Raw genomic sequence first — 16,088 nt, forward strand, 5'->3', positions numbered from 1 at the left:
ATTCATTTTGAGTATTAACCTAAGACACTGGAAAACAAACCACTGAAATGATTGAGAAAAACTGTTATAGTTCACTTTTTCCTAAAAGATTCAATCTCTGTGTATACCAGAGGTATCAGTGATTAAAGATTTAGGAATAACTGGATCATTCAACACAATGAAAATATTTTCCATTATGGTCTCATTGTAAAGGCAAACTATAATGTGAATAGGTAAAGGTTTCAAATTGTTTATTCCTATAAAATGAGTGGGAAATGTCCAGCCATGGCCTTATATGGCCTGTGAAATCATTTGGTCTGGCCCTGCCAAGGCATTAGGGGTGAATTAAGTTAACTGTTTGACCAAATATAGCAAGCTAATTTTTAAGTTGATAATTTTGTATGGCCTCTGAATGATATTATATCCAAATGACCCTTGGCAGAAAAAAGGTTTTCCACCCCTGCTGTAAAAACTTGGTGCAACCCGATTTCTGTTGTCATTTTGGTAATTGTCAAAGCTAAGCTAAAAATGTTTTGAAACCTTCCATGTTTATATTTCATTATTTATAGTGAGGAAAAATACCAATTTGTTGTTCCACTTATTTATGCATTTATTGGTTATGTGAACTGGGATTGAACCCACAATCTTGGGGTTATCAGTACAACACTATCTGATTGAGCTACCCCAACAAGGGCTGTTTACATTTTTAAAGTAGCAAATCAGTGTATGTACTTCTTCTTATAAAATTTGTTTGATATTGTGTTCAATAATTCTAAACTTCAGAATTTTTTTCAATTTAACTCAAACCCCAGCCTAAGTTCAAACACCCTTTAACCAGTGCAAAAGGCCTCTCCCTCTCAGTTGTAAACTTATCAATGCCAGATATTCTCCAATTCTTTTAGGTTCAAGTGTTCAAAGTCTGAATTGTTTGTGGAAGGCAAAACTTACTCATATATTTACATAACTAATTTTTGAATGGCTAATGAAAGCTTTGAAAACCAGTGTTCGCTCCAGGAATGCTTTCCACAGGTTGGAATAACTTGACTACATGTCATCCAACCCCTTTTTTTTTTCTGGGGAGGACTCATTTCAACACCAGCAGGCTGTACTAGCCTAAACAATCACAATGTGGCAACTCAGCCTGACTTCACCTCTGGGGAAACCTTACAAGTAGTACTCACTAGTTTTAAGCAATGTGACACCATGTACTTCACTATCAAAAGACCACTCAATTCCTCTCTCCTAAAAGGGGTGTTACTGAAATACTAATAGCCTTAAATGGCATATTTGCATGTATCATTATGTATTCAAGAAAAACTGCCCACTTTTCTATTATACACAAATTTCTTTCCTAAATGTAAGAAAGTGGAACTATCCCCATGAACCCTTTTCTATGTAACTGAGTTCTCATGCCTTCTGGATAGTTGGAGGCCAATAGGCAAGTATTTTAGGAATTTATGAATCAGGAACCATATACTAGTTATTTTAATATTCTCAAACATCAAACTAAAACTAATTCTATAGATAGAAACAAAAGGTTCAAAAACTTATCATGTAATGGGAGAACAGGAGCTGTAAAATTGCACGACTCAGCTCCCATTACGCGATACTCCCTCTTTAAGATTAATAGCCCAACTGCCGAAATTCTGTCTTTACCACCCCTACCAGATTCCATTTATAAATGCTAGAAAAACACTTCACACAAAAAATATGTAATTTAAGATTACTATATTTCCTTACAAGAGGAACGGTTTAACAAATTTTAACAGGTGTCAATCAACCCTTGCTCAAATCGGGCACACGCCAAATCTAGCATTATGGGAATTTTATTTGGAAGTGAACTTAACTATTATTAATACAAACGTCAAGATACTACACAAAACATCCACAGGAACTTTTTTCCCTTTTTTTTTTTGACTTGTTCACAAACATTTCCTACATAATCCAACATACAACAAAGAAATGGTACATCTTTTTCTTTCATTTTGCATACAATGGAAAAACAAGAATATATATATATTTTACAAAGTTTAACTAATAGACACTAAGCAGGCTGACAGTTTAAATTTGTTAAGAAATTATCTAATAAAAAATAACCAGAATTTATTTAGCATCAGTCACTTCCATAACCAAATATTACTCCGATTAATAAAACTTGCTATCAGGCTTCTGGTATACATTTATACCATTACTTAATTTTTAGTACTGCTCCCCATCTTGGTTCTTCACAATTACTAACATAGGAAACTGTTGCAAAGTAGGGGCATTTACAAAAACAAAATCCCCAGCTTATTATAAGCATGAGTGGGGTATGATGGAATTTCTTCCCAAGCAATGGACATTCAAACCATCCAGAAATCACCAGAACTGAATTTGCAAAGATTATTATTTTTTGCCTAAGTCCAAGTCCAACAGAGGAGCTGAAAATCAAACTTAGTGTTTAGTTGGGGGTAGGTTGGGGAATTCAGCCATTTGAAAAATGACCATCTTAAAAAAAAAAAATGACCACCAAAAATAGGTTCACTAAATTTATTTTAAAAATCATAAAACGTTTCTTACAAAAGAGCATTACATTCTGCACACTGCTCTGAATAGATGCCAGGGACATATGGACTATTATTACTTTTCTTCCCTGTCCCACCCCCCCCAAATGTTACAGTGACCACAAAGCAAAGTGTTCACAATAATTACATAGGGGGAATTTTCTAACCACCAACAATGAACAAAAATTAAAATTCACTCACTCTGCTGCTGTTTCAAAATTTCAATGTTAGTTTTTGCACACCCTCCCCCCCCACCCTGTTTGTAAGGAACTAAAACATTACATCTGGTGAACAGCAAAGATTTCACTACACCTCAAATGCAGAACACCTATGAAGCAGAGGAATGTTGGCTTTTTAAACAGAAGCAGATAAAAAAAAAAAGATGCAGGACTCCTTCAGTTCTTCACTAGTCTTAGAAAAACTTTCCAGAATACTGCTTCACACTATAAAAAAGAAAAAATATCTTGCATTAGAATCCTTCAACATCTGCATACTGCTTCACACTATAAAAGAAAAGAAAAAAAAGTACGAATTAGAATTTTTGTTCGTAACATCTTCATCAACATTAAGACAATTTCAATGCTAAATTAAAGCGATAAGCATGTCCATTAATAATTAGAAATAAGAATTAAAACAGCATTACAAATTAGAGCAATGTAAAATTCAAGAAAAAAAAAAAGATTAATAGTGAACCAGACATTAGTAGAGCAGAATTAAGAAAATGAAACAAAAAGTTGTTAATATTTGGTAGAAAAAGACAAGAAATGCCAGTGAAGGTGTGAAATGCTGCATTTTACAGCACCAATCATTTGTCCTGTAGAGGCATGGCCTGTGCCATATGGCAGACTGTGATTTGTTGTCGATTTAGTTATCTAAAAACAACAAAATCACTAGTCTTCCACACAGAACTAGACCAACATCCACTGAATCTTCTATATTTTCTACAGGCTTTGTATAATTTATAACAAGTGGTTTTGGCAGCAGTTTTCACCAGAGAAATGAGAAGTTTGCTTGGTTAAGGCTTCTTCCAGCAAGATTAGTACTGAATGTCTCCGTTTTTAGTAAGAAAGCAGAAGAAAATTAAAGCAAAACTATTAGAATGTTTAGAAGTTAGGTCCCCAAAAGGTTGAGACACCATGGCTTCTAAAAGAAAAATCAATTGAGAAGAAAAGCTTTTTAAAGTTTTAGTATGTGTAGGCTAACATAAAGCTAAACTTAAACTGACCTGTTCTGCAGCAAATACTGTGCATTCTGTATCTGGTCCTGTGTTCCTGTAATGGTAATGATCCGATCTTCGGACCCTTCTAAAGGCTCATCAATTTTGATCGAAGCTCCTGACTCATGACGAATTTGTTTAATCCTCTGACCACCTTTGCCAATTATAGATCCAGCCAGCTGAAAAGATTTTAAAAAACAAGCGTTTATGATATACTTAAGAAAAAATCACATTACCTATATTTTAAAAGACCTTCAAGTTTAACTTTGTAGTTATTTATTCTGACTTTTAATACCCCCCCCCCCCAACCGCCAGAACTAGTCAAGATTTGGGTTACAATGCAATTCAACATTTTCTTAATGAATCAAGGGCTCAAAACCATCTAACAGCTTTTGATAGTAGTGGGCACCTTACAAATCCCAAATTGGAGGACATCTCACTGAAGTCCTTAAAAAACACAACTTTAATCCTAAAATGGAATATTTGTTAAAATCTCTTATTGTAAGTTAGAGGACTTAAAATAATTCATTAAACATTTATTGTAATAGAGTAAAGATACTTACATCTTTGGGAATAGTTACTTGTGTTGTAATAATAGGTCCACCAAGATCACCATATGAGCCACGACCCCCTGCATAGGAATAATCTGATTTAAATGATGAGCATTAAGTTCTTTTAGAAAACATGAAATAATATTTGATTTCACAAAGGAGAAAACTTACCATATCCAGAGCCACCCTAAAAATGGAAAGAAAAAATAGAATATTACTTTGCTTTCAAGACTGTTTTTCAGATATCTTAGTATTCCTAAAACTCCTCAGTTTAGGAAACCAAAGTCCCATATGCTCCCTAGTAAGTATATTTCAGAAGACAACCCTTAGGGCAAGAAACTACTCAGAGGTACACAGCATTTAAAGAAAAATATTAAGGTGAAAAAAAGACACTTATTAGTGAGTAGGCAAACATCTTAATTATTCCTGATATGAGTGCAAACAGCCAGGATACTCAACCTGTGGTTCATAAGCCATCTGCCATTCTGAAGGGCTCCATGTATCTATTGCAGAGTCCCATGTTTCATCGGCACTGAAACCAACCTGTGTTGAGACAAAGAACTGTTAACATGAACCTGGCAGAGTACTTTTGCCATAGTTATTGCTTTTATATGCCCAATTTATATTTCTACATTACATACTTTGGGGAATAATGATGGCTCAATAAAGTCTTACTAGTCCGGCAAAGAACAAAATGATGTAAGTGGCTATCTAAGGAGTGAATTTGTAAGACAAGCTTTTCCAGCAACATTTTCGGGAACAAAAATGTTCACTAAACCATACTTGTAGATGCCTTATGCACTGAAATATAATTGATGATAAATGAAAATTCTTACCATGCCATCATAACGATCTCCAGGTCTTCCTCTCCTGTCATAGGCCATTAGATCCCTGCAAAAACAGTACTGGTTGTAATCTCAGTTTACTGACATCACACACATCAAATAAAGAAAGTCTAACCCCGATCACCCCCTAAACTGCAGCCTCTTGTATGTTAGTAATATGTAGATGAAAAGGAACTTACCCTCCTCTAGGTGGTGGTGGTGGAGGAAGAGGAAGGTTGCGAGCTCTGCTACCACCCCGGCCACCTCGTCCAGGAGGAGGGGGAGGAGGTCCTCGCCGAGGGCTCATATCATCATAATCTCTTCTAGATGGAGGCATGGGGCGCCCACCCCGACCAGGAGGCATTCTGTCAAAACCACCTCTTCCCCGCATGGGAAATCCCACAGGACGGCCACGGCGGTCATCAAACATCATTGTAAAGCCACCATAATCATAAGTTTCATCATAAAAGTTGGGATCATAAGGCTGTGCACGTCCTTTGATGGGCGACTAAAACAAAAACAGCAATATTACACACCAAAGAAAAACAGACTTGATAACCACTCTTTTTACAAACAAAATATCTAAAGTTCTTTTATTTTTCCTGCGAGGTACTTCAGACGGGACAGGAATATAGGAAATAACTGGAAAGAAAGGCATTATTTTTTGTGAATCCTTAAGAAAAAGTGAGCTTTACTGCTTGGGGGAAGAAGTAGCAGCTTGCTACTTTTACCAGACTATCTTAAGGGACTACAACCCCTTTTATGTTTCACAATGGAGTCTATGAAGTGACCACGCAGAGGGATAAAAGGTTCAGTATCTTGGGTGAGCCTGTAACCCATACGAACACTACTGAACACTATCAGCTGGAAGCTCTGTGCAATGTAGTACCGTAGCAATTTCCTTTGAAGGACTAAAGGCTATAAAAATCCCACCAGCAATCAAGACAGTTCTCTAGTCTCTCAAATTATTTCTAAATTAAAGTAATAGCTAGCTAAAGATAGGGGATTGAAAATTGCTAGGGAAAGGACAAAGACATTTGTCTAAATATTCTGAAATGTTTTGACATCTATGTTTCAAGAAGTTAAACATGAAGATAAACATTCTTAAGGTACCTCTGATATAAGATCAAGGATGATCTTTATGCACTCTACAACCCTATCAGGTTTTCCTCCAATAAGAACGACTCTGTCAGTGGAATGAGGACAGCATTCCTGGAAAAGCTTGATTGTTGTCTGAGTGTTCTGTATTAAAAAAGAAAAAAAAAAAGCATTAACCAAAACAAACAAACAAAAACCACCCCAACAAAACAAAAACAAGGAAGTACACTAAAGAGGTTAGGAAACGTAGGAAGGTTCAGATAAACGTATCGATCTTAAGTAAACCCACTCCTCTCCACCCCAAATTTTGTTGGTAACCCTAGGACTTTTTTTTTGGGGGGGGGGGGGGGCGGGCGGGCGCGAAGCACGCCAAATCAATGTGGTCAGGCCTTATTGTGGTATTTCAACAGCAAATGTGATGAGGAATCTCAGGGAAGAAACTCAGAAGGGTAACAGAAGCAAGGCCACTACACCAAGTCTATATGAAAAACTATTTTCCAGTAAAAGAAAATAAAAGTGCCTTTACCTCTCGAAGTTCTTTGATTTTAGCACCTTTGACCCCAATAATCCCTCCTGCCAGACTCTGATGAATCAACAGTCTCAATTCGCAGTCAAAGTCGCTTCCTTTATAGTGTTGGTACTGCAGAGGGAGAGTTATAAAATTTTAGTTCCAAATTAAGGATTTCCCCAATACACACTTACTGCTATAAGCATAACATACTGTTGCAGTGAGCAACCTGAATTTATATTTCAATAACTTTACCAGTTATGTGCTTATTATCCTCAATAGCCAGGCCCAAAAAGGACATTCTGCACCACCTTAAAAAACTATTTTATTTTCAGGTCCTGCAACACCATACCCACACTGCAGCCATTTAGCATGTCGCTGTTACTACAATATTATTATTAACATTCAAATAACATCATAATATAAATGACTGCAAAGCACTTTGCAAATGTAGTTAATTCCCACTGCAGCATGGAGCAGGGTCAACAGTGAGTTGTAAGACCATTCATTTATCATGTTTTTAAGCCTTTTTCTATAGAGACCGGAAAAGCACACTATGTTAAAAATAAAATTAATCCCATGGGCCAGGCTCCATACTTCAGTGGGGTTCAATGGCACTATGACATACATTTAAGCATTCCACAGCATCAGATTCGAGCGGGAGCTGGCTGGTTGCAGTGGGTGATGGCAACTGCAGGCCCTGAAAGTAGAAAAATAAGAGTAATAGGTTAAGTGTCTAGTGTGATCAGGCTATTGTCGCATATATTGGTAAAGCTACTACAACATATTTCACATCTACATCATTAAATAGCGAGAAACTACACTAATCTACACTAAGAACGTACAATGGTTTTCTCTATACACTACACATTATTACAGAACTTAAAAATCCTCAAATTTAACGAAACAAAAACAAAACAAAAAATCTCCTCTAAAACTAAAGCCCATAAAATATATGCTAAACCCATGAAAATGCATGACCACAGATATTTTTAGTTCAGATTTACTCCGTTGTGGTCAGACATTTTAAAAACAACGTGAATACAGCAACCCTGTATACTATAAAGCAGGTTGTACGATGCTGCTACTACCACAAAATGTTATACCCACTGTCTTTCCACCTCCCCCATTAGGTCCCAACAAAACATACTTTAACCCTCCCCAGTCAACAAATACATAAAAGAATGAGCCTACCTCTTCCAAGGTAGGGATGATTTTCTTCAGAATTTCTCCAATTGTTTCAATATCAGCACTGATACTCAATATGCTGTCAAACATCACAAATACCAGATAGTACAAAAAAAGTTGGAAAAGAAAAATGAGTTTTGTGTTTATCACTAGTTTCATACAAACTTTTCCAGAGAAGTAACATTTAATACTCCCCATTTAAAGTAGCCTATTTATAGGTTTACACATGCATTTTTGTTTTATGCCCAATACAGACATGATAACAATATTAGGAGACTTGGAGAGAGACAGAGAGAATGGGCTCTTGGAAGGGCTCAGATTAAGTGGGCAATAAATTGACCAGAACTGAAGCAGAGTTGAATATTTATGTTCCCCGCCACCACTAAGTTAATTAAGGATACCCTCGCTGTTACATTGGTAAAACTGGCACACCTTCTCTTAGGCAAAGTGGGGAATATGCAAGTGGTGAACATTATATTTGGAGTAAGGTTATGGATACCAGTTAGAAATTAGATCACTAATGGGCTCTGCAAGAAAACAAATACAAATGCAAGACAAAACAAAGACAATACAAATGAGAAGTGAAGGAAAGTGAACCAGAGTTAGCATTTCATCAGAAAAAATTATGAACAGGCAAATGTTGGGAAGCAAGGTGGGCCACAAAGACAGAGCGAGAGACTATTTTGGTAACAATTTGATTTACAATGCAGCAAATATGCAACACTTGAAGCTGTGCTCCTTCCATCGAAATAAAATTAGTGGATCGTTTGGGTGGGCAACTCACGGTAAAAGTTCAGTGACAAAAAGACTTAATGGGGAAAATAAGACAGAAACTTGAAAAACAATACACCGTCTAAAGGGGATACTATTTAATTATATAAAAGGCAGGTAATAAAATACATTTCTCTCTTTCTAATCAGGCAGTGAGGCATAAACTGTTGGGACATACCGCTCGGGGCCACTGCTGTCTGGGACTGAAACACTGGCATTGTACTGCATTGGTCATTGGCGTTCGTGGATGTTGGCATTGGGCATGGGCATTCAATCAGAAGTTGTCAAGTATGGTACCCGTTTGGCAACGAGCACATTTTTGGGCATAGCCAACCAGGGTTTTCACATGGGCGTTCAGGGGCGGATGGGCCAACGTCATGGTGGGCAACGCAGGGGTAAGTCGATCCAGTACATGGGCAACGGAGATATATGGCCAAAAAAACAAGGAGAGGGAAAAGGGGGAAAAGCAATAAATTTTAATTTAATACAAACTATACTCATACTCTCAATTAATGAAAACAAGTTTAAGTTGTTCTGAAGACTAACACAATAATGGACTTCTCTATATCTGACTGTGGCTTAACATTTAAGGACCTTAAATGACGGTACTATTTTTTTTTCTTTTTAAGAAAACAAACGATGTTTCAGTAGCAGGCTGGCTCATGAGGGTAGACACAAAACCTGTCATGACTCAGTTTACTCAAGTTCTTGAGGAACGGGGAAATTAATAACCCAGATAATTATACAGAACATCTGGATTAAGAGGAGAGAGGTTTATAAAAGACAAAACAAAAATTCCCACACCACCAAAAACCCTAACTCTTAAAAGACTAGTTGGTTTCCTGGAGGTTTAAAAGGCATTCCTAGATCCTAACAGGCAAGTTTGTAAAATTTTAAGCAAATTTTCAAGTTCAGTTTACAGTACTCAAGAGGAACATACAAAGATCTGCGACCAAGAGAGAAATGAAATACTGTAAGTATTCAACACAAAGTTATTATTTGCCTCCATTTCAGCAAGAAAACATTTAAGAGCGTGTTCACTATGAGAAAAAATTTTTTTTAAAAGGAATTTAGGTGTAGCCAAGTCCTATAAATATGCTTACTTCTGGTGATACCAACATTTAATGTGTCTAATCACAAGAGTCAACCCACTATAAAATATTAAGACTAAAATCAATGGCACTGACATAAGGTTTCCCAATCTTAAAAGTGCCTTCTCTTCTTTACCCATATTTAAATAATGCAAGCTCAACATTAATTTGTTTGTGTTCCATGTGCAAGCTGTTAAAACAGATGGACGATTAAAAAAAGGGAACAAAAATTTCTGAGTTTAATCAGCCACCTGCAATGGCTTTCAGTAACACTGTAATTGATTCACACACATGGGAAATGATGCAATTAAGGGTCTTTACACTGTCGTTATTTCTAATTAAGATGTTATCCTGCCTGAAGTGAATAATTTGGTGCAAAGTTATTAGAAAGTGAAGAGGTTTAATATAGACCTCACCACCCAACCCAATCCAAACTTTGTTAAATAAGGAATGGCAAACCTTGAAATTATCTATGAAATTGATTATTATAAATGGCATGTATCTAAACTATTAAGTGATTTCTATGATGCAACTCTTTAAATTTCTACGAACATAAACTGAAGCTGGAGTAGTAGTTTTAAACTCTTTAATACTTACGTCTGTACGCAGAGCCTTAATATTCTTGCCTCCTTTTCCAATCACTGCCCCAGCATTCTGGAAAAAGTAAAAAGACAGATTAATTTTGTCCCTTCCTTCCTGTGTTCTCAAGCTTTAAGCAAGAAAAATATAAAAATAAATAAAAAATTTAGCCCTTCTCAGATTTTTAGCCCTAAGTATTTGGGGTATTAAAAATAATACAGTAAAAAAACAAACAAAAAACCCCCACCAAGGCAGAAATTTTAAATATTTAGAATGCCAGTATACACTGAACTTATTAAAACTTTAGCACTGATTAATTTCACAGTACCCATCTGTAAAACAAATAATATAAATATTATTTATAGTAGATACCTTTTCATTGTTAACCTGATAGTATCAAGTGAACTGCCAAATTGCTTTCTAATAAATTTGCAATGCAATCAAGACCCATTAATGCTTTAAGGATTACCCACACCCTTCTCCTAGTTTAACCTGTTAAGTTGCTCAATATATTAAGGGATTTCATTTTAATTATTACACAAACAAACAAACAAACAAAAAAACAAAGCCACCACATAGCCTACAAGTCCTTGTGGAGCCACACAAATCTTTCATATTCTTCAACCTCAAAGGCTTTGAAGGCTTCCAAGAGGGCCAAACCAGAACTTAAAACCCATTTTCAATTTTCCAAGATTAAATGAATACCTTGCTCTGAAGCAGAATGCGTAATTCAACCATCTCATCAGTGTTCCTAGATCTTTTAAAAGCTTGTTCCTCTTCCATATCTTCTGCAGGGCGTTTACCTAGAAATCAACAGTTGCAAATTTCAAAGAAAGAAAGCACATCTTCAAAAGGCATCTTTAATCATAAAGTTTTAATTTAACTAACTTAAGCTTAAATTAGAGAAAGCAACTATATCTTAAGAGATTTGTTGCTAATTGTAAGTTTATTTTAAAAAGGCTGAAGGCACTCGGATTCTTTGACTTTTAAATATGAATCAAAGCATGCTCCCTTTTCTAAACACAAAACATGGGAGTAAGGATTACTTTTAGTTCATAAATAAAAGCCAAGCTGTAATTCACAGGGATCTCAGACTAAACACAGATAAAAATATAAAATTGTTAAAATTAAAATGTCTTACCAAATTCACCGTTGGTTTCGGTGTTGGGGAAGGTTTCCTCTGGCTGTTCAGTTTCCATTTTCTTGGATTATATGGACACACCAATCTGTTAAAAAAATAAAGAAGCTAGTCCATTCGGCTTATTGAAAAGTAATCTGTAGCTAAATATTTTTAAAAAGCAAAGACAGGACTGTTTCTAGAACGTACCAATTATATATCCTTGCAGAGCAGAACTGAAGTGTTCTGGGCGGGACCACCTGACACCCTAGTGCTGCAGTAGCCTACAAAAACCAACACAAATCAGTTTTGCCTTTGGTTGCCGATTACTAGATACTAACAAACCCAGATCTGAACATAACAACCTAAAGAGCCATTTCTTCATTTTAGGGTCTTAAGCCCTCCAATAATTGCCTTAAAAATCCAAAACAATATTAGTTTTTTCCTTTACAAAGGAAAGAACACTAAAGCCACTGGACCTAGTTCCACTTCAGAAACTAGTTATTTCACATAATACACACATATAAAAACAAAGGCACATGCATCAGCCCACGAACCTCAATTCTGTCCCCGAAAATGTAATTTATACAAAGATATATAACAAAGCTAGTTTTATAGAGCAGCGCCACACCGCCCGGACTACTCGATCATCTGCGTTAACCGAGTCCTTCAACACTACCTACCAAGGTGTTTTACGCGACGTTACAGAGGGCGCAACCTAACAATTACACATCTGCAACCAGACTGGCGACGGGACTGCAAGCAGCCTTTGATCGCCCCTCGCAGGACTGGCAGAAGGCGGCGACATGTGGCCCCCGCTAAAAAAAAAAAAAAAAAAAAAAAAAAAAAAAAGAGAAAAAGGCGGGGGCATACCTAGGCAACCTAACGCTTAAAAAGGGCAGCACTTACGCCGTCCATAACGTTTGCCGACAAACCACTCTTCTAAGGACTCACTGAAACCCTCTCTTTCGGGCCCGTCAGTCAGTTCTATACGGAGGTATGGCGGCAGACTTGGATCAAGGAATTTAAAGATCATTTATAAAAAACACCACCACCACGCCGACGCGGGGTCTGGCTACAAAAAACAAAACCACGTTGATGCGGTCCTTCAATCACCATTCCTCCGGCCGCCACAATCGCTAAGTACGCGCGTGACGAGCCGAGGCCAACATGCACTCCCCTCCCGACTCCCGAGACCGGGATCGGCGGGAGCCGAGAAAGCCGGAGGCGAGCGCAGAGGCGCCGCACGTCAACTCCCGGATCCGACAGGAAATGGCCGCCCTTGTAATGGCGACTACGTGCTACTAGGCGGAGCCGAGCGCCGACCCCCTCCCCCACCCACCACGCGGCCCCGAGATCTCGTCCCCGCACCCTCCCCCCACAGCAGGAGAGACAAAGCAACGGAGGCAGCCCCGACCCTCCGACCTCCCCGCTCCAGCCCCAAGCCCAGGCCCGCAGAACCGAAGCGCGGCGGGACCCACCAGAGACTGCGGCGATCTGTACCGCCCTCGGGTGCCGCCCGCCGGTCCCTTCTCCTTCCCTAACAAGAGGCCTAGTCCCCAAGACGACAAAACTACAGCTCATCCTGCAGGCACATGCCTCGTAGCGCCCCGAAGCCTCCAGTACCCCAACGCGGACTGCGGATATACGCTCAGGGAAATGGCGGAGGTGGGGGGAGGGGAACCGGGCAACGTTTCCTCGCCGAGAACCGGCCAACCACCAAGCAGCCCCCCAAACGCCTCCCTCCAGCGGCAAGACTGGCCTCCTACTTTCGCCCTCACGCGCCATCCGCCTAGCCCCGCTCCTCACCGCGCGAGGTCGTCGTCCCTATGCCGCCGCGCCGCCTCAACCGGTCACAGCTAGACAGAAAACGAGCGCAGGGCCCCGCTCTCCCCCGCCTCCCGCGCTCTCCTACGCCGCCGCCGCGCCCGATTGGCTGCTTGGGCTTCAGCGGTGGCGCCTAGGCGAAGCGATTGGTCGAAGGCCGCGTCAATCAAAGCGCCAGAGGAAGGCGACACCCCCGCCTCCCACCGGCGCCTCCCTTCGGGCTGTGAGGCCGCTAAGGGCCCGAGGAAAACCGGACTTGGAGGAAGTCAACGCAGCCGTTAGGGAGGCCAATCCCCTGCCTGAGTCTGTAATACCCAAGTCCCAATAACCCCAATTACCTATAGGCTGTAAACAAGCGGGACGTAAGCAAGACGTAGAGGTTGGTGCAGCAGAGAAACAGAGGATAATGGCGTCTGCAGCGCTTTCGCCTGGAGCGCCCTCCTCCTTTCCCGTTCGCGCACTCACTAGCTGGGGGGAGGGGAAGGATCTCTCGCGAGAACTCAAGCCGGTCCCGTTCACTAGTACAGGGAGGGGGCGGGAAAGGGGCGTTTTCGGCCCGAAGAAATCTTTTGGGTTTGGAGGAGGGGCGTGAGCTCGCGGCAAATCGGGCGGGAAGAGGCCAACTGGGATTAGGGCGCGCGCCGTTTCGGTTCCTGTTTTCTGAGTCGCGCGGCCAGGGAGCTGCTGTTGCACGTGGGGGATGGCGAGAGTCCCAGGTCGGTAGTAGGCTCAGACGAATGCCACCGTTTCCTCGGGCCACACTCGCGTTTCCCCCTCTCTCCACACCCCCCTCCCGCCCGGGCTACCCGGCTGCGGGGCGAGCTGAGGGTCGGTAAGTGCAGTCCGCCCGCCCGCCCGCCCACCGGTCCGGCCCTTGCCGGGGACACCCGCTGTTGGTAATGGGCCGCAGCCCCGGTTGGGCGGGCGACGCGGGCGGGTCCGCGGGGTTGTGGCGGTGAGCCTCCGAGTCTTGGAGAACTTGTCCCTCTGGTTCCGACCTTGAGCCCGCACGTCCGGGGGATCCAGGCGTCTCTACAGGGCTCCCGTTATGAAGAGATCTTTCATTCTATTCCTCTCTCTTTTTTTTCCTTTTTGTCAATGGGGCCTGCGATGCGAGTATTCTGTAGTGCCGTCGCTGCATTTTATCTGAAAATTTTCTGGAAGTGATATCGCATTCATCCCAAGTGAATGCGAACATCAAAATACGCGTTCTGGTGGTTCACCTATTAAAGAGCTTACGGTGTGTCCAGGTATTCGGCGGTGATCAGAACATCAGAACCTCGCCGAGCGCCAGTGTTTCCGGTTTAGCTGTCCGTCCAGTTTACACTCGCTTTGCGTTAGGTCACTTCTGGGGCCCCTGCGCTAAGCTTGGGTGGCCTCCTTTCTGAAGGTCTCCCCGACTCCTGCCAAACCCGGGAAATCGCCCGGCGTGGTGGTGCCCAGTTCTCACATCACCACTCCTCAACCCTCCTGGCTTCCTCTGCAACCCCAAACTCACACTTTAAAAGTGTTGTAATTTACACATAAAGCTAGATCCATCATTAGCAGAAGACACTCATCTATGTGTATATTTGTTTCTTTTTTTTTTTTAAATACTTTTTTTTTATAATATATTTTTTTATTGATTTTTTTACAGAGAGGAAGGGAGAGAGATAGAGAGCTAGAAACATCCATGAGAGAGAAACATCAATCAGCTGCCTCCCGCACTTCCCCCACTGGGGATGTGCCCGCAACCCAGGTACATGCCTTTGACCGGAATCGAACCCGGGACCTTTCAGTCCGCAGGCCGATGCTCTATCCACTGAGCCAAACCGGTTTCGGCTATCTATGTGTATATTTGTAACGACAAATTTGCACTGATTCTTGATATTATAACTTTATTTCCCTCTTGAGTAATTTACAAAATAGATGTAGCCAGTATCTATTTTAAATGGCTATGATTTCGTCTGTCCTTTATCTTTCTTTTACTTGCCTAATCAGGAAGAAAACTCAGAGGGAACTGAGGACTCCGTGAAGCAGCACTTACTGGCTGGGAGGACAGTTAGCTACTGCGAGAGCATAGTTTCTGGGATTGTGGAGTTTATAAAAGGGCTCTTTAAGTCAGCGGTTCTCAACCTGTGGGTCCCGACCCCTTTGAGGGCCGAACGACCCTTTCACAGGGGTCGCCTAAGACCATCGGAAAACACATATATAATTACATACTGTTTTTGTGATTAATCACTATGCTTTAATTATGTTCAATTTGTAACAATGAAATTGGGGGTCACCACAGCATGAGGAACTGTATTAACGGGTCGCGGCATTAGGAAGGTTGAGAACCACTGCTTTAAGTGGTAGTATAGTTTTTCTAATGGTCCCCACCAGGAAGAGTGTATCATAAGTCTTGTTGAGAGGTAAAACTTAACTCACATTTTGGTTCTATGATACACAGTTTAGATTTTCATTAAGTGTACAAGAATTGATGAGTATGTGTTGGCTGGGAATACTTGGGTTGTAGACATCTGCCATTGGGATTAGGATTTGCAACATTTAATTGAATCCATCATTTAAAATCTGGGACATTTCACTAACACGAATGGGCACTTTTAGGGGCACTGTACTAATGATGCTTTCTTTCAAACTCGTATTTGTGTCGCAGCCATCATTTTCTGCCTCGGTAAATAGAGATGAGGAATGAACAGGAATGCAAAGTGAGCAGCCCTATCCAGGACCTTCTTCCAATTTTACTGTCTTCTCATTGGACCCTAATTGGTGAAAGCTGTTACCTTTTCTAAATGCCATTGTTGCATGTTTTTG

General features: G+C 40.5%; 1 protein-coding gene across 14 annotated transcripts; it reads right to left on the bottom strand.

The window, feature by feature from the left end:
• Positions 1-1,787: 1,787 nt before the first annotated feature.
• Positions 1,788-13,764, bottom strand: HNRNPK (heterogeneous nuclear ribonucleoprotein K). Of its 14 annotated transcripts, none has more exons than XM_081103260.1 (16): positions 13,631-13,755; positions 11,676-11,749; positions 11,490-11,594; positions 11,054-11,151; positions 10,367-10,423; positions 8,857-8,900; positions 7,914-7,986; positions 7,348-7,419; positions 6,738-6,851; positions 6,227-6,355; positions 5,314-5,621; positions 5,126-5,180; positions 4,733-4,832; positions 4,302-4,384; positions 3,748-3,917; positions 1,788-3,025 (listed from the first exon to the last, which is right to left on the bottom strand). In XM_081103260.1, the coding sequence occupies exons 3-16, from the start codon at positions 11,545-11,547 to the stop codon at positions 2,992-2,994; spliced, it is 1,395 nt and encodes a 464-aa protein (XP_080959386.1). In that variant the 5' UTR covers positions 11,548-11,594; positions 11,676-11,749; positions 13,631-13,755; the 3' UTR covers positions 1,788-2,991. The 14 variants fall into 14 exon arrangements, with proteins under 14 accessions (XP_080959386.1, XP_080959389.1, XP_080959382.1 ...); XM_081103263.1 differs by having other exon boundaries at positions 1,788-2,965; positions 11,490-11,574; positions 13,631-13,743; XM_081103256.1 differs by having other exon boundaries at positions 11,490-11,574; positions 13,631-13,743.
• Positions 13,765-16,088: the final 2,324 nt, after the last annotated feature.

The sequence above is a fragment of the Myotis nattereri genome, assembly GCF_964212035.1.
Source record: "Myotis nattereri genome assembly, chromosome: 12".
Lineage (NCBI taxonomy): Eukaryota > Metazoa > Chordata > Mammalia > Chiroptera > Vespertilionidae > Myotis > Myotis nattereri.